Source organism: Rhipicephalus sanguineus, chromosome 9 (assembly GCF_013339695.2).
Source record: "Rhipicephalus sanguineus isolate Rsan-2018 chromosome 9, BIME_Rsan_1.4, whole genome shotgun sequence".
NCBI classification, from domain to species: Eukaryota; Metazoa; Arthropoda; class Arachnida; order Ixodida; family Ixodidae; genus Rhipicephalus; species Rhipicephalus sanguineus.
The window spans coordinates 7,204,230-7,223,062 of record NC_051184.2 but is presented as its reverse complement, the minus strand read 5'-3'; the positions used below and the strand labels follow the sequence as shown (position 1 = coordinate 7,223,062).

The 18,833-nt window shown below is 44.1% G+C and overlaps 1 protein-coding gene across 1 annotated transcript in view; it reads right to left on the bottom strand.

Annotated features, from left to right (window-relative positions):
* Positions 1-4,403: 4,403 nt before the first annotated feature.
* LOC119404531 (sushi, von Willebrand factor type A, EGF and pentraxin domain-containing protein 1) overlaps positions 4,404-18,833 on the bottom strand; it is a 53,207-nt gene continuing 38,777 nt past the window's right edge. The window contains exons 24-34 of the mRNA XM_037671067.2: positions 17,939-18,106; positions 16,932-17,105; positions 15,087-15,540; positions 14,793-14,997; positions 13,922-14,025; positions 12,281-12,617; positions 10,948-11,156; positions 9,066-9,293; positions 8,060-8,341; positions 7,134-7,482; positions 4,404-4,987 (exon numbers count right to left, since the gene is read on the bottom strand). Coding sequence (XP_037526995.1) covers positions 4,649-4,987; positions 7,134-7,482; positions 8,060-8,341; positions 9,066-9,293; positions 10,948-11,156; positions 12,281-12,617; positions 13,922-14,025; positions 14,793-14,997; positions 15,087-15,540; positions 16,932-17,105; positions 17,939-18,106 — 2,849 coding nt within the window. The 3' untranslated portion in view covers positions 4,404-4,648. The remainder of the gene's footprint in view (positions 4,988-7,133; positions 7,483-8,059; positions 8,342-9,065; positions 9,294-10,947; positions 11,157-12,280; positions 12,618-13,921; positions 14,026-14,792; positions 14,998-15,086; positions 15,541-16,931; positions 17,106-17,938; positions 18,107-18,833) is intronic.

The following is an 18,833-nucleotide window of genomic DNA, read 5'->3' as shown; positions in this document are numbered from 1 at the left end:
CTAGATTTTCAATATGCTTCACCTCCTCACACCCCCGTATTGCGGCAAAGCTGCCTTTCAAGGTCCGTTACGGTCAAACTTGGCCAAGAGACAGTCAACGTCAGTTTGAAAGTGGTCCCTAGATTTTCAATATGTTTCACCTCATCACACCCCCGTATTGCGGCAAAGCTGCCTTTCAAGCTCCGCTACGGTCGCAAATGTATTAACTCAAGAAAACGCTGGTTCCAACATGGAGATGAAATATGTGGCAGAGTTGGGGGCTCAATTAATGCTGTTTTGGACCTGAAATTTGGGCAGGAAGTCCGAAAAATCGGACGCCGAAGCTTTTTAGCATCCAAAATTTCAGATGTATTTATATATCGACGTCTACGAGGCAGATTTGGAACTCCGGACTTGAAGGGAGCACACCCTTGTCTGCCACATCAGTCGGCCTTCCACAGCAGTTGAAAGAGGAGGAGAGGCTGAGGAAATGGCATCTCTGCCTATCACGTGTAAAGTGTTGTCGGCAACACTTTGGTTGCACCAAATCATGTACATAAATACAATTCGGCCTCTACATTGCCTCACTCTTGATAAGAAAGACAACTATGAAATATGACCCCACCAGCGCTTCATCAACCTAGTGAAAAGAAACACTTTCATGTTGCGATCTCACAAGAACATACTTAGGGATTCTCTGCAACATTTCTGTAATTTCACTTCGAATTATTCGAAAAATGTTTGAGAAATATTCGAAAACTATTCGAAATTATTCGATTCGATTCGCACTCAACCTTTATTATTCGAATTCGCTTCGCACCCAAAATTTTGCTATTCGCACAGCTCTAGTTTTTGGCATTCATAATGTCGGACAAGTTTTTATCTATTAATGCATTAATAGCCGCATTGATAATTGTACGATTCCAAGGGCATAGCAATATGTGGATGATTACCTGTCCATTGTATAGATATGGATATTGTTTATAGCTGTTAGTGTGCAGGTTTACATCCTCTGTTTTCGCTGATGGCGTTATTGCAGATGCTTCTTTCATAAGTATTTGTGGGTTATATGTTCATGTTCCAGAAGGAATAAAAATCTGTAGTTGGTGCCTGTCCTGTTGATGTTTCACCTCAGTTTATTTTTGCAGCTTAGTAACTATACCACTACGTCTGACCAAGTAACTCGGACAAGAGCTCTGCTGCGAGTATTCTCTTATTCCTACACTGTGGTTACATAACATGTATGTATTGAATAAAGAGATGATGTTATGATTAAAATGTTTCGGAGCATGTTTATTTCATGCGTGCACATTCAGTGAATTCGTTTTGCTGTTGCATGATGAAACGGATGTTGCAGGAAAAGTCCGAAAAGTTGCACCATAGAGAGCACGTTTGAAATTTTTGCCATTTTTCTGTGTTAATCCATGGGGCAGGCTTGTGTAGCTGCAAAAGCCTTTACGAACGTGGCTGCAAAAAAGTGTCACTGGTGGTTTGTCACATGTTCTAGAATGTTTCTGAATGTGAATGAAACATCACTGTGGTGAATGTCTACTCAGCTTTTTATAACCCTGTCCATAGAACAGTTCTAACCTAAATATCTCTAACAAGCCGTATTTATCCGGCATTTCAGTTTCACCCTTTCACTGCTGCCACAAAAGAAGACTCTGGCAATAAGTCGGAACAGTGCGATAACATATGTTAAAGTAGTTGGATTCCCTGTGGCTTTTGCAAACGAAAGAAGTAATTTGAAATAATTTTGAAAAATGCATCACAAGTTAGAGCTGCTGCCAAAATACTGCATGGGCATGCCACTAGGCAATTGCAGAGACCCCGAGTGGAATCAGCTGCTAGGTAAGCTAGCCATGGCTCCCTATATGTATTTCTACATATCTCTGGGGCCGAAAGCTGGCAGGTGTGGTGTCGGGCCAGATGCATGATGATTTGATTTGTTTAAGCCTCCTGAGAGGAGGAAAAAAAAATTTGAGGCAGGTGCACGTCATGAAAGTTGTGGGACAGTGAAGTTGTAATGATGATGATAATTTTTGATAGAAAAGTTATCATTTCGTTGTATTCATTTCTTTATTCACTACCCTTCTAGTCACGTGACCTGCGTGACGCCTACTATTTTTACTACTACGACGCTGATCACTTCACGCTGTAGACTAAGACAGCTTCGTTGTAAAGCAAGCTTCGAGGCAGAAGCATAGCTTTTCCATTTTACTGGGCGGAGGGGAGCCTGTGTAGAGGGCACAATTGACGCCAAGGGTTGGGGAGCCACTTGCTTCATCAGTGGCGTAAATCCATAAAAATCTCAAGGGGGGACACTCATCTTGATGCCATGGTGGCCATCTTGTATTTCATATGCACTCTTTTTAATTATAATTATTTTGTTTATTATACATAAAATTCAAAATAGTGTTGTCAAATAAATTAAGAAAAAGAGGAGCATGGGCCTGAGCAGCCAATAGTTGGCAAAATTAGTGTCTATGTGTAACTTGTATACGTATAGGCTCTAGCATATATGTAGCTGATATATCATTTGGGTTAAATTATCAAATAAAAATCTTAACACTTTTTTCTGTTTTAATGTGTAACGGAAATTCTTTTATTTAACTTCACGTCCAACCGTGTATCGTGTTAGCATCCCGCAATTTAACGCGAGAATCGTTCTTGTAAAGCGTGTTTATATTCACCAGTTATTTTTTTAATAACAATTGTATTGGAGAAATTGCATCCATACTTCATTGCCAGTGGCTTCTACCCCAACGTCTACATGATGATTGGGGATTGTTTGCTTTGCGCTTCAAAGGCCAGCATAATGAACATTTTTGGCACGTGAGAAGTTGCCCGTAGCATTTCATAATATCTGGGGTTTAACATCCCAAAACCACGATTTGATTTATGAGGGACGCCGTAGTGGAGGGCTCCGGAAATTTCGCCCACCTTTAACGTGCATCTAAATCCAAGTACACGGGCCTCAAGCATTTTCGCCTCCTTCGGAAATGCAGCCAGGATTCGATCGCCCGCCCTTCGGGTGGGGCGCCATAACCACTCGGCCACCGTCTCGGGGCCTTTCAGAAAACCCTTTTGAAACAGCTTTCTCTCATGTACTTTTTTTCTACTCATTAGTAGAGTTTCAGAGTTGAATTTAAGGACAGTGCACTATGCCTAACTGTCAAGCAATTCAAATATGATATTTCAAAGGTAAATTTCAAGGGGGGACACTTGCAAGGGGTGTCCCCTCCCCCCAGCCTGAATACAAGGGGGGTCAGGACCCCCCTGACCCCCCCCCCCCGATTTACACCACTGTGCTTCACCAAAATTCTACACCTTCCCCCCCCCCCCCCCCATTTTGTTCCCCCCTAGAGTGCTAAAAAGTCTATAGTTCCTTCAGAAGGACGCTGCCTCCTGAAGGATCTCTCATTGTAAATTCCCTAACCCCATGGGAAATTTCATGGCATCGTCTCTGCTGGAGGGAGGCACACAATTAGTCGCCATCAAAATTGAAGGTCGTTTACACAAGATTCATTGTTCGTTACAGCAGTATACGTGTCTCGCATTGATTCAGCCAGTAACTGGGGATGTAACTCGCAGTGCTAATGATTAGTTTTTGGCCGGTAAAGGGCAGGCAGGAGTTGGGGAAGAGGCAAGCATGCAACTTCCCTCCATCCATACTGTTCACAGCATTGTGTGCCATACTCTGCAAGTGCCTTTGCATCAGCGCCTAACTTGGTGCTATTGTGTTAGAAAATGGTGCAAAATGCCTGCTGTTACAAGTTTTTTTGCTGCCATGCGGCAAGCATCGAGACTTATCAGATGTTTCTACCAAGCATAAATGTTTCGTCTGCGAGTGCACTGCTTATGCAAAAAGTCTTGGACCTAAGGGGGCCATGCAACACCTTCTAAATTACTATAAAATGGCCTTACTAGAAGGGAATATGTGGTACGCCATCCACAGTGGATGAAACGGCTGATTATTTGAACATCATCCTTGGCATTATCAGGCCAGCCTTATTTCTGGCTATATATTTCTCATGGCTATAGTGCTGCAAGCACAAAACATTTTTGCAGTGTTGCTCACGATGACTGTCATACTCACGATTGTCACACTTGATGGCCTTGCATTCAAACATGTCATCTGCTGGAGTTGATGCACATGTGGGCGTTATGAAATACAGAGAGGTCTGCTATAGCAGTTTGGGCAATGCAAACAGGCAAGCACATCACATAGATTGCTCAGTGGCAGTTGTATCTGCCAAGTATAAAATTGCTGTGTGCCATGAAAATGGGTGAATTCAAGATGAAGGCGTGCGCCTTTCCTTTTGAGAGCTGTGCTTCACATGTCCAGCTACGAGAACAATTAAAGCGCTGCAAAAAATAGCACAGAACACATAGCAAGCATTGAGACTTTATCAATAGTTTGAGTGTCTGCACAAGCCTGCAGCTGCATGTGCCGTTTCTGTGTTTGATCACAGTGTACATATATCTTTCACCCAGCACATGGAACAGTGCACTGGCCTTTCAGCTGGTCAAACAACACTAGCTTTCACTAGAACATTTCTAGATTTCTCCAAGACTAGTACTAAAACACGTGCCACATTGTTCTTCTATATGTTAAGTTTTTGTCCTTTTTTGCACATAGTTCTTTGCTAAGAACAGAGACTTGACTTCAAGGAGGGACACAGGAGGCCTCCTTTCCGCTCCATGTGCCGTCAGGACCACAGACGCGAGAGGCACCGCCCAGCATAGTGTGACCAGCGTCACATTCGTAATGAGCCTTGGCTCCCAACCAGGCACCCTCTAGGATTAGCCTTCCCTGGACTGGGCTTTGGAGGGGCGGGCAGTGGTCTTGAAGGCACTGAAAGATTCCCTCCCGCTTCCACGATCCATCCGACTGGCAGACAGATCTCGAGGGTCCCCGGGCCGAGTAGCCCGTGTCGCAGGAGTAGGTGGCATTGTGGCCCTGAGTGAATCCCGTGTAGTCAACGCGGGCATGCTCAGGTGTGGCCTGCAGAGAAGCATTTGAACGAATAAGGAGGCATCGCGTGTCCATCAGCGAATATCAGTCGATTTACACGAGCACTAGAAGCTAACTTGAGCCCGAAAAATGAGTAGAGTAGAGTAGCACTGACCCAAGAAGCTATGGCTCATACCCACACTGGGGGATTGGCCAAGAACCGGTTAATTTTTAAAGGCAAATTTGAAAGTGAAGTTCAAACGTTGTTTAATTAATAGAGAAGAAGTATAAATGAATTAGAATTAATATTCTTATAATAATAATAATATAGAATAGAATTGAGACAAACAAAACGATAATTTGGAAAAAAAGACAAGAAAACAGATATAAAAATTTGGAAAAGTAGATTTTATAACCTAAATCTTTTTGAATCTTTAAGGAACTCCTGCAATGCATCAGCAATCTTCCCGATATGGACCGACAAGAAATGGTGTGACCCCACTAGTACGCCAGTTATAGTCGGAAATGTACTGCACTGCCTCGCTAATTCCTAGGGGTGTGCGAATATTCGAAATTTCGAATATTTTTCGAATAGTGTTTGCTATTCGATTCGATTCGCACTGAAATTTTACTATTCGAACTATTCGAACTTCCCAAAGACAAATGCAGTCAACGTCCGGTTGAAAGTGACCTCTTCAGATTTTCAATATGCTTCACCTCATTACACTCTCGTATTGCGGCAAAGCGGCCTTTCAAGGTCCGTTACGGTCGAACTTAGCCAAGAGACAAGTCCGGTTGAAAATGGTCCCTAGATTTTCTATATGCTTCACCTCATCACATCCCCGTATTGCGGCAAAGCTGCCTTTCAAGCTCCGTTACGGTCGAACCTAGGCAAGAGACAGTCAACGTCTGATTGAAAGTGGTTTCTAGATTTTTAATATGCTTCACCTCCTCACACCCCCGTATTGCGGCAAAGCTGCCTTTCAAGGTCCGTTACGGTCGAACCTAGCCAAGAGACAGTCAACGTCTGTTTGAAAGTGGTCCCTAGATTTTCAATATGCTTCACCTCATCACACCCACGTATTGCGGCAAAGCTGCCTTTCAAGCTCCGCTACGGTCGCAAATGTATTAACTCAAGAAAACGCTGGTTCCAACATGGAGATAAAGATGTGGCAGAGTTGGGGGCTCAATTAATGCTGTTTTGGACCTGAAATTTGGGCAGGAAGTCCGAAAAATCGGACGCCGAAGCTTTTTAGCATCCAAAATTTCAGATGCTCTTATATATATCGACGTCTACTTGGCAGATTTGGAACTCCAAACTTGAAGGGAGCACACCCTTGTCCGTCACATCAGTTGGCCTTCCACAGCAGTTGAAAGAGGAGGAGAGGCTGAGAAAATGGCATCTCTGCCTATCACGTGTAAAGTGTTGTCGGCAACACTTTGGTTGCAACAAATCATGTACATAAATACAATTCGGCCTCTACATTGCCCCACTCTTGATAAGAAAGACAACTATGAAATATGACCCCACCAGCGCTTCATCAACCTAGCGAAAAGAAACACTTTCATGTTGCGATCTCACAAGAACATACTTAGGGATTCTCTGCAACTTTTTCTGTAATTTCACTTCGAATTATTCGAAAAATGTTTGAGAAATATTCGAAAATTATTCGAAATTATTCGATTCGATTCGCACTCAATCTTTATTATTCGAATTCGCTTCGCACCCAAAATTTTGCTATTCGCACAGCTCTACTAATTCCGCTATGAAGACAAGTCACTGCAATAAATTAACAGACCGTGTAATTGTGAATGCGCACATTTTGATGGTGGAAGCACCATAGCGACTGTTAAAATAAGTGCAGAAGAAAGATGAAAACGAAGTGTTGGCATGAGAGGAGAGCGCACACTTGGTGTGCAGCATGAAACATCTTGCCGACACGGACATGTTGGTGCCTGAGTTATTAAACCATTTCTTGCTCCACTCCACTGGTGATAACACCTTTATTCCACAGCGACTTTGTCATTATTACTCCGATTGGACCATTAGCCGACTGGGAAGACCTAAGGTTGATCTCAACTTCCCAGCTCGTTTATCATTGGGGCTGAAGTCTGTCGTGTCTCATATGTGTCCACCTTCTAGTTCCCGTTGGTCTGCCATACATTAGAGCTAAGGCCAATTCACTGGCGACTATACCTGCATAGGGGGGCACCGTCTGGCTCGGCACGAGGGCTCCCTGCCTTCCCAGCGTCCGTCACGGCTGCACAGCCTGGAGGGCGGCCCCGACAGGCGGTACCCGGGCTGGCAGGTGTAACTGGATGTGCCTCCCACCGTGAGTCGATCGTAGGTGACGCGTCCGTTCAGGGGCTGTTGAGGTTCCGGACAGGAGGAGTTAGGACATGGGTGTGCTGCCGTGCCACATCCTTCCACCAGCTTGCAAATGGGCACATTGCGTTCCCACTGCCCAGTGTCCAGGCAGGTCCGTTGCTGCAGACCCTCCAGGGTGTAGCCCGGATTGCAGTGGTAGAAGACAACGCTCGATATGCTGTAAAGATTATGACCGCTGAAATAACGAAGTTTCTCTGAAATGGGCAACATACTCTAGACTAAGGGTAACTTTCATACTATGCTTTGGGCCTCGTTTTCACCCTTGATAATGCATGCTAGATAGCTTCAACTTTTCCTTTCAACAAGAAGCACTTTGTGCATACTACAAGTGAACCGAATCTTTTCTGGTAATTAGCACCTTCACCTACTAATCAGAAATTACACCTTTCAACATGTACCTCCACTTCTAGGAATGTGAGATGTGACTGTTATTAGGTGCTTTATTTTGGTATGATGAGATGTGTTTTGTAAAGAATTCAGAGTTTGATCATGTTTGACCTGTTTGAAGCCTGCTGTATTTACTCGCATAATACCATCACTGGCTAATGTTGCTTTCTGTTGACTGTTGAAGTTTCTGAAGGTAACTGGAGGTAAACAAAGGTAACGCTAAGACAATTTCACCCCTGCCCCCTCATGTATTACACCACCAACCACCATCTGGTTACAACACACTCTGCTAAAGAAGACAATCATGGATAAATGCCTATAGTTATCGGTTCTCTGATAAAAATTACTTGAAATCTGTTCCCGAAACTACTCCATTGATGGGAGGATCAGGGGGTGGGCACTCTGCAAGCAGACACGTTGTTTCCCCCGGCACCATCCATGACCCATTGGCCAGGCATGTCCAGCGGTTGACACCCTGCAGTCGGTAACGCGGGTCGCAGGATGCGCGAACAGTCTCTCCCGTTGCGTCGTCCTGGACTAGCCTGCCATTCGCCACTTGTCCTTGTAGCGAACAGTTCATGGGAACACATTCAGGAAGCTCACCACTCCAGGTTCCATCAGCGCGGCACCTGGAACCCGAGTGGATAGATGAATTCTGAGATTCCTGTGGCTATACTGTACACCATCAGGGTGGTGGTGTCGAAGATATCAAAGGGACTCTGAAAAGATTTACTGCTACCGTGAGAAGCTTGCTGTAAGCCAGGAGTGAAACCAAATGAAAATGAACGTGGAATGGTGATGCCTGCAAGTTCTCTGATCATAGAATACTTAAGGGGGCTTGAACGTCATGGTCACATGAATATACTATCACTCTCACTTTTTTTTCTTTTTCTTTTTTGTCACAAATCACCACAGCTGCCAAGCTCTGGAAACCACCTCCAATGGTAGTGCGCTTGCAGACTGATTGGTTTCGTTTTTTTTTTTAACTGTCTGTCATGTTTTTTTTTTTCATGAAATTGCTTGGAATGCGAGGGTTGAAGCTTGGGCTAGTTGGTTCATGCTTGTAACAGAAAAAAAACAGCGCCAAATTCTGACAGGACACAAGACTAAGAAGGCACTGTTGTCGTGCCTTCTTTGTCTCGTGTCCTGTCAGAATTTGGTGCTGCTTTTTTCCCTGCTTGGAATGACAGCACACTTAAGTTTATTCGAAGCACGTTTCTATCTTCACGTCTTTCGTTAACGTGAAATGGAATGAGATTTCATCTGTGTCATTTTCTTTTCCATCAGCCTTTTCCCATGAAGCTCAAGGAGCTGCTTCGTGAGTATAACCACATGCATGCTGAGAAGGCTCACCGAAGAGCTTTGAGCCCGACGAGTCTGAAACCCCATTCGCAAGAGAACAGGCTGAAGGATGGCGTTGTGTGGACCCGTCCATGCTTGATTGGTCTCGGCACTGTGCACGGCGTAGGCAGGCATCGCGGAACCGAGTCCGACCACTTTCCATCAGCCAGGCATGTCCTCTGTTGGACTCCATGCAACTCGAACCAGGGATCGCACTGGTACTCAACAGTAGAACCAAAGCTGTGCAAGAAAAGCCTTGCTTTAGTGCTCCTGTGGACACCACTGTAATATTTATGGACAAATGGAGTGCTGGGCAGCTACTTTATGAGGAGTAAATGCTTGTTTGACACTTGTACTCGAGGTGGTTGAGCCTCAGCAAAGTGAACAGTACTGCACTGTGGTATACGAGAACTGTGAAGGTGATCATTAGGCAAGCAGTCACACCTGAAAAAGGAGTTGCCTTCGTCTGCTTTTCCTAGGTGTTCTTCCCAAGGATGTCATGTACATCCTTGGGAAGTCGCGGCCAGTTCACGCTGACTAACACAGCATGTAAATTACGGAGGCAATGCACAGTTTCACATTATTGAGCTTTCCTGCAGATATTGTTAGCGTTAGTGACAGACAACTATAGAAAACAATTGCTATTCTGTGTTACAGACAATGCATGTATCCAGATCTGTCGACTTTCCGAGCCTGCAGTAGTCCGGCTTGTAAAAAAAAGAAGAAGGCTGCTTCCGTACAAGTCTATCAGCAAACATATGAATTTGTGCACCATTTTACTTGAGGGAACCTTCAATGCAGTTAACGGTGTACCAGAACAACTCTGGTCATACGTATGTCATCTCAGTTTATTGGTACCGTAATTACGAAAAGGGCATAGCAACATAAAGAAAACTCTTCTGTACTAAGACCCTACACCACTGCATCGAGATGGTTGCCAAGTGGCTGCATACGCTTGAAATGCATATACAGCAGACGCTCGTTAAATGGAACCTGAATGGACAAGGTAAACATGTTCCATTTAACAGGAGTCCCATTTACTGAGAAGTGAACAGAAGTGCAGAATTCAAATACGAAACAAATCGGAGTAGAGGAACTTCTTCCACTTGAACAGCAGTTTTATTTTAAGAGATCTGAATAGGCTTGTGTGAATAGTAAATTTTAGGTCCGAAGCGAATTCAAAGCGAATAGTGATTTGGTCGAATAATTTCGAATCGAATTCGAATAGTATATATCGCATATCATAAAGAAAAATGAGCATATTTGTCATGACCCAACTCACCTGCAGAATATTTTTTTTAATTGAAACAAGGCATGCACAATTGTCGTTCTTTCTGGTTCAAAGGAAGCGGAAGCAACTTTGTAGCAGGATTTGACTTTCGGTACAATGCAAGTGATAACCTGTAAAATATGTTACGTTTTAAAATTTACTATACTTAGAGCATATAAGCTGGTATAACAAGCTTTTAAACTTAAAAAATGATGAATCGATGTGAGGGCAATATGTTCATTGAACCTTGAGGTAAGGCTTCGCGGCAGTGTGGATTTTCCCTGGAAAGGTGTATTCACGGTACAGCACCCCTCCACTGCAGTGAAATCACCTTCACAGGGGGAGTTACATGCGGACTAATATATTTATTTGTTCATACCTATTCGTTCGTACCTATTCGTTCACCTATTCGGACTATATACCTATTCGTTCATTTCGAATACTTCGAAATTCCTGATAATCTAAATTCGAATCGAAGCGAATTCTAATACTGTAATATTCGTTCGAATATTCGAAGTGCTCAAATATTTGCACAAGCCTAGAGATTTCCATTTACTGAGAGTCTACTGTATGTGATTCAGGAACAACTTCAGTTGCTATATAAGCCTGTTTGAGATTACATACGTGGTGCTTGGGTAGGCAGCAGTACCGTGGGGCACGTCCTCAGGCTTGGGACATGATACGACATCACACCTGACGTCACCATTCCAAGTTCCGTTTGCTGAGCATGTTCTTTGGCCGGAGCCCAAGATGCGAAAACCCTGTCGGCAGGCATACTTGGCCACACCTTGGAACTTCGTGCTCTCTGTCTCCACTGCTTGTCCCTGTTCTAGCTACACAGAGCCAAAGGCATCATGTTTGTACAATGATACGTGTGAAAAAATACAAATGCACTGACTATTGCAACTAGTCTTGCAATAGCTCGAGTAATGAAACTGTACACATGTATATATCTGCACTTTAGTCAGTAAGGATGCTTGGAGATTTACTGTAACAAAATGGCAAGTTGGGCGAGTTGGTGTGTATTCATCTTTTTTTTTTTTTTAGAAAAGCAGTGCACAAAAAACGTAGACAAGAAAGAGAAGGAAGACACGCTGCACTGTGTGTCTTCCCTCTCTTTCTTGTCTACGTTTTTCTTCAAGAATGCTTGGAGATGCTGGTTCAGTTGCATATTCTTTCATGGATGTATGAGCATATTCAAGAATTTCATGCCAATTTGATTGCTCTTTAATAACATTAGCCTTGTATGTCATGCTTAACTTTCAAAGTGTGCTCCAACATGTTCAAAACATGGCATATAGTAGCGGTCCTGTCATGAAAACCAGTGCTGATTTTTCGTCTGTAAACGTAACACTGCTGCTTTTATGAAGTTTAGTATGACTTGGACAATACTGAATCATATTTCAATTGGGACATGCACTGCTCATGTGACCTGAATTCATACAAACAGTTTTATGCATTACATTCCACGCACTTGAGGTCAATGCAGTGTGGACATTCCTGTTCATTATATCAAAAAAATTCGATCTGCTATTTTGTGGGGAAAGCTAAATTTAAACAGGAGCACATGAATGAGTGTGGCATATCACAAAATGCTGGTTGAAATGCTGCCTGGCTTGTAGTCATTCATAACTGAAACCCTGTAAACGATATTCTCAGTCTGTAATTTTCTTGATTATCATTACTCTTGTGAGATTTCACATGACTCAGCACCATATCATGCAAAGTCCTTGAGCAACAGCGTTCCTGACACCTTTCTAAGACAGAGTGATGGGTGTATATGTGACTAAATGATAGCTAAGGAAGGCCTATACATTGGACAACTTGATTTCAGTAAGAAATTATCACATATTTTGAGGACATCATCATGCCCGTTTTAGAAGTGCGGTTGAAGAGGCCCAGTGTGACAACTTTCTTCAATATATGACCTAAGAATGTGCAGTGTTTCTTGTCTCACCGGGGGTGGTGGTCCACAGTCTACCGGTTTGCAGTCAGGAATCGGCGGGGTCCACAGTCCGGCCCAGCCGCATACAGCCACCTCGCTGCCTGCCAGGACGTAGCCGTCTGTGCACGAGAAGTGTGCTGAGCTGCCCAGAGCAATGTCCGTGTATGAGAGCACAGCGTTTGGCCCAACAATAGGCTCGGAGCAGCCCGAAGGCTCGCACAAAGGAGTCTTGGGAGGTGACCACTGGGCAGTGGTGTGGCATATGCGTGTAGAGGCACCACGCAGTTCGAAGCCGTGGGAGCAAGTGATCGAGACGGTGCTGCCCAGTGTCCGGCCGGATACAGCGGCCCTGGTGAGAAAGTATATTTACTGTGTGAGATTGCACTAGAAGAATGAGCACAGGCGTGCACAGAGTTCCCCATTGGGAGAGGGCAAAGTTTCATCACAGTGCCCCCCTACCCCCTTCCCCAATGGTCGAGTCAAATTAACAGCATGCTTCACAACGGATGAAAAAAAAAAAAGAAGATGAAGCGATGACATGCTTGTCACAGTGGCCTGCCTTTGGTCCCTGGTTTTCCTGAAGTAAAGATGGGCAGTAAACAGTTCTTTGAATGCAACATCAGGGGCCTTCGACCAGTGTTATCACCAAAATCCTGCGTGGCCATAAAGTAAACGTATGGGGTAGACTTCGCCCCCTCCCTGCCCCCCTCGTGCACACGCTTATGAGAATGAGGTACACAAAGACACATGGAAGCAGACATAGATTTTAGGATTCCACAGACAACCATAAACATTTTTAATTTAAGACTATCAAGGCACAGTATGAGTGGAAAGAAAACTAACACAAGTGCTGAAGAATGGAGCGAGAAAATCGCAACATGCAGTGTCTTGTGCATGAGCGTGCCAGAACAAGAGTGGCAGGCTCGATCCATGTGTAAAAGCGGGGGTGGCATACATTCAGAAAGTTGGAGCATCTTCGACCAAGAAAATTAGATATTAGAAACCTTCCAGTATTGTCTTGTGCTCCTTAAGCTAATATCTCCTCAGAATGTGTCATAGTGGTTGCACGCCTCATTGACAGTGACATTTCACACAGTGCAAATAATCCACGAAAATTAGGGGTGGTGTTAATTAGCTGTGATTATGCAACTGGGCTTGTGATGTTGGATTAAGAATGCGTGACTGGTGATTCAGGAATCCACCGCAGTGGTGCTGAACGGATACGACTATGAGGCTTTATTTCTGAGAAATCCGTAAGGATTTCCTTGTGGCTTCATGCTCCAAACGGGTGGTTGTCTATTTTCCCTTTCTTAACCCTTCTGCCACCTTGCGGGATTCCGCAGAACTGATTTGCAATGCAGGATGCGACATGTGTTGCCCCCAGTGCAAGGACACTGGAACTAACATGACAGCACGTGAGTTCTATCCAGATTACCCAATGCATAAACACTAGAAAATGAACATTTTGGCGCACATAACCTCATGGGGTCAAAATTTATGTTTTCCCCCTGCATTGTACACAGTGCGATGTCCCTCAAGAGCTGACGTTAGCACAAACGAGGCCAAGAATAAAAACACAAAACAGACATTTGTTCTTGAAAGCAGGAACTTGTGATGCACCCGAGGGGGTGGTGTAGTGCTTTTTGAACTGACCTCCCGTTAGCGACAGGTGGATGAGGAGGGCATTCGAGAGGAATGCACATTGGCTCGTGATCGCTCCATGATCCATCATAGCTGCATCTTCTCCAGCGGCTTCCCTGGAGAGCAAGAGAGCGATGAATCGGCCTTGTTGATGCATGTTCCTGCACTCTGTACTGCCTGCACCTCGTACCGTCTCTTTAAGTACACAGCACAAGAAGAAAGCATGAATCCTTGAAGGGAACACAAAGTGGTGTTCCGTGCCTCGACTAAATACTTTATGTGGGGCCATCCTCAGCAACCAGTATACACCACAGCTGCAGCACTGCTTCTGAGCGCCGTGCTGTACACAAAGAGTGTTCAGAACCACTGCACCTTTTGCGCACTCTACTGATGGAAGCTGCATACCTTTTCTTTATAACCTTTCAGAACTGGCTTTATATCAACAGTGCCACAGCTGAAACCTGAAGGTGAAACAGATAGGGAACATGCATGCATGCACCTGAATCTATATTTACGTAGCGTGCATGTGTGGGAAGCTCATAGCCATTAGAAAAGGGGGCACATATGAAATAACACATACACAGGTAACGTACAGACATTCTTGTTGGGCTAGTTGCTGGACTTAGCTACTGGAAGAGGGGCTCAAATCAACTAATATACACACTGCAAAAGAAGTATATTTAAATAAGTATATTGACAAAATTATTGCCACTGTAAGTACAAGTGTCACTTGTTATGTCTATATTTGAGCTATGCATATGTAAACTTGAGCCCCTCATCTAGAAACTATGTATTACCTACATACAAAGTTCGCCTGCATACGATAGCTTAAACATCCAGGTTAAGAGATAGCAGGGTGTGTACGCAGGTAACGAGCCCTCACCAGTAATGTGTAATTAGGGTGGCACAGGTAAGTCGCCATTGCTCCAAACTCCAAGTTTGTGGCAACTACTTCGCCATGTTGTGGATCGACGGGCTTTGGACACTTCACAGGTGCACATGTTGCTTCCAGCAAAGACCATGTTTTGTTTGCCAGGCAGACCATCTCCATGTGACCGGAAATCTCATAGCCGAGATTGCAGCGACAGCTGCATTGGCAATATGAACACATGAAAAGACAACATGACCGATAACGCATAATCACAATGCAAATGTATGAAAAGACAGAAGCACCGACCTCACGACGTCTCCAAAGAAGTGCCTGTCACCAACTTCACACAATACTCCTGCCGACAGGTTCACGGGCTGCCCGCACGACACACGCTCGCATGTTGGTGGGTTGTGCGACCACATTCCCACTTTTACATCACAGGTCAAGTTCTCTGATCCTTTGAGTTCAAACCCATCGTGGCAAGAGTAGGTGACCATCACGACGACGCGTGCGCCGTCCACTTCCGAAACGAGTCCGGCGACACCATTGGCTACCGTCAGCGGTTCCTGGCAGCTGACCGGCTGGCAGATGGCAATGGGAGGACTCCACTCCCCACGTTCCGTGCACACAAGTTCCCCCTCGATAAATTCGTATCCCTTATCGCAGATTACTTGTAGTTTGGAGCCCGGCTGAAACAGGCTCTCGTTGGAGGGAGCCAGCACACCATTAGTGACCTGCGGATGGGCCTCGCATGTGATGCCTGTGAAATAAGATGAATGATAAAATATTCTGCAGTAGCACTGATTGTGAGAATCTAGCATTCTACGTTCACAACTTTAAAGCATTTGAGTTATATGTGTGTTAAATCATATGTATACACCCTTGCTTGGTTTTGCATTAGGCTTTTGTGGCATAGCAGTCAAGATAATTTTGTAAATATGCATTTACTTTAAGTTCTTCGTAAATATTAGTTGCAGACTGTTTATACATTGCGTCTTCTCTTGTGCCTATATTTATATTTCGATTTTTACCCTCCACATAATTCAAATTGCAAGAAGTCTGTTTCCCGATAGATACAGCACATCATGAATTCCTGCCAGACAAATCAAGAATGGCTATACTTCAACACATGGTAGCAGCTACTGTCGACCTTTCGATTAAGTATGCTCACTCCTCTCTGAAGTCATCAATAACCCTTCACACGACATTCTCTTACATAAAATCCTGCACCGGAGCTTCGGCATGTGCACTCTAGGTATATATGTGTTGAGAAGGTCTGGCACTTGTGCTTCCATCCTTCTTGTTCATTCGTAAACGATGATGTGTATGAATAATTGCACAAATGAACAAATCACGCCTTATTCTTTCTTTACAGTGTCTGGGTCACATGTGTTCTTCACAAAAGCTAGGAGATCCATTTCCGCTCTTTTCCAGACCTGCTTCCTATCAAATGGATTGAACAAGAGCAATATGATAAAAAAGTCATAGTTTTGCCCGAAAGGCACTGAAAGCAATAGCAATGTACAAGACTAGTACGCAAAATAAGGTTTGTAGTTTTGTCAGCCGTATATGTTGCACTATGTAGCTTGCAAATTAAATTAACAAAAATGGTGTATTTTATGATTATGAACACTTGCTGTTATAACACTGGGGTGGTGAACAGTGCATGCAGAGCTGAGCGAGCAAACGTTTTGTGGTACCTCTTGCTTCAATGTGTTCCAGAAACTTTGTTATAATGCTGCCTCCAACAGCAGACTTGTGGCAAGATAGTGCGTGAATACAAAGCCACCAGAAATTTCTGCTCCTTGAGCCATTGCACCAGCTGCAGTTTAATGCAACATAGAACTTGCAGGCCGTCTATGCTCTTAGTCGTTCAGATTCAGCACTGCTGCCACAGCAGGATCAGCTATAGATTATGAGACACAGTTTTCTGTCGAAATGTTGGCACCACCGACATTTGCCATTTGATCGTAACTGACCACTTTTATCCTCTGCGCAAATGTAGAGCCTCTACAATTTCCTGAGTGCAATTGTGGGGTAGTCTTTCTCTTGTTCGTGCCTGTCGTATTGCTTGTGTAGTTGCATTTATAATTAATGATTGAGGTTGTAATGTAGTTATGAAGCCATGTAGGCACCTCAGTAACATCTTACTCTCGCACTGCGGTTCTTCCCCACTCCAGCGTCCATCCTCCTGGCAGCGCCTTTCACCAGAACCGAGGATTCGGTAGCCTCTCCTACAGACATACGTGACCTTGGCCGAGTACCGAAACACAGATCCCCGGACGCTGCCATTTGCTGGCTCCGCAGGAATTCCACACAATACACCTGCAGAAAAATTTTGGAGTATTTTTTGATGGTCTTGCACAGATATATACCACTGCAGCAACTCCCTTTTGCTTCGTTTTTGCTACGTTTTTGTTTCGTTTTTGTTTTGTTTCAAACTATGACTGTATCTCATGAGTAGAGTGTAAGTGCAAAATTGCAAAAAGAAAACAGGTATACTGACACGGACAACTACTTATGTACTTACTTATATACTTACTTATATACTTGTACAGTGTGTTGCAAATTTTTTTTGTGAACTGCCTATACATAGTGCTAAATATTTTATGGGTGACTGGGACATTGTAAGGCTTGTCTCGGCGCCCTCCTTTCGTTGAATAGAATGATGTGTGTTGTGGAGTTAAATTACTCACACAGCTGCAGTACGATACTTAACATTGACATTTTCAATGCCATTACAACTACTTTGTTTATTGACATTGGTAAAGAAAATGCACAAATCGCTTGTATGCATCTTATGCTATAAAAGGTGACTTATACTGTGAAAACAAAATAAGTTGAACGAACCCGTGACAAATATTCAAAATGAAGCAGTACTAAGAAATGAACACTCCTTATTGATCTCATGAGCTGTATCATGCAGAGGAACAGCTGATAATGACTACTGCTTGTGTAAATTGATTATCCATGCGAGAGCACTCATTGGTAATGAGAGTGAATGGGCTCTTACGGTTGCCCCCCCCCCCTCCCCCCACCCTTTTCTTTTTTGTTGCTGTGAACTCACTGAGTAACGACTTTAATGTAGTTACCCATAACATTCTTTGTACCAGCTGCATTACAATGGAAATAATACGTTATGCAGTGACTCTGCTCACCGATACAAACTGGTATTGGATGCGACCACTCCCCCGAAGCAAGACACCTACGGGTTGTGGCCCGCATAACAGTGTGCCCTTGGTCGCAGCTGTATGTGGCCACAGATGCAGTATTGGTTGTTGAGAAGCTGGCAACTCCGTGGATGGGCGCCGGTGGTGGTGGACACCCTGTCCAAGGCAAGTAAATCTTGTTTGCAGCTCTTGACAAAAGTGCTGGTAGTCTCATTCAAATGAATTATTTTTAAATTGCCATGCGGCATTCACAATTGCTCTTATGGACAAGTTAATAAAAAGCAATCCAATATGCATAATGACGTGCCGGTCTTCATCCAAGCTCTCATGTACTACAGGATCAGCAATCCTGAACAACACTCCAATAGCATTCAAAACACTCATAGTAGCCTAGATATGGCATATTCAATCTGTAAACATAAAATCACGTCATATCCACGAAGTCAATGATGATTGAGGAGCTGGCTCCGAGATAATCGGGTAAACCGTGAATGCTCCGTACAATTCCTCTACTGTCATATAAAGACGTCACACATTGTGATAGTAGCGATTGTGGTCAGATTGTCGAACCACAAGTGGTCGCAGACCTTGCAGCTGTGGTCGAACATGTGGTCGAGGAAATCGAGGAAATGTGGTTTTGCCAGCGTTAATGTCATCATCAAGGCGCTCGAAGAACAAGAGGAAGAAGAGTTCTCTTTCGTGCGAGCGCGGGCATGCTACAGTTGGCTATGCTATATGTGGTTTTGCCTGCGTTAATATCATCATCAAGGCGCTCGAAGAACAAGAGGAAGAAGAGTTCTCTTTCGTGCGAGCGCGGGCATGCTACAGTTGGCTATGCTATATGTGGTTTTGCCAGCGTTAATATCATCATCAAGGCGCTCGA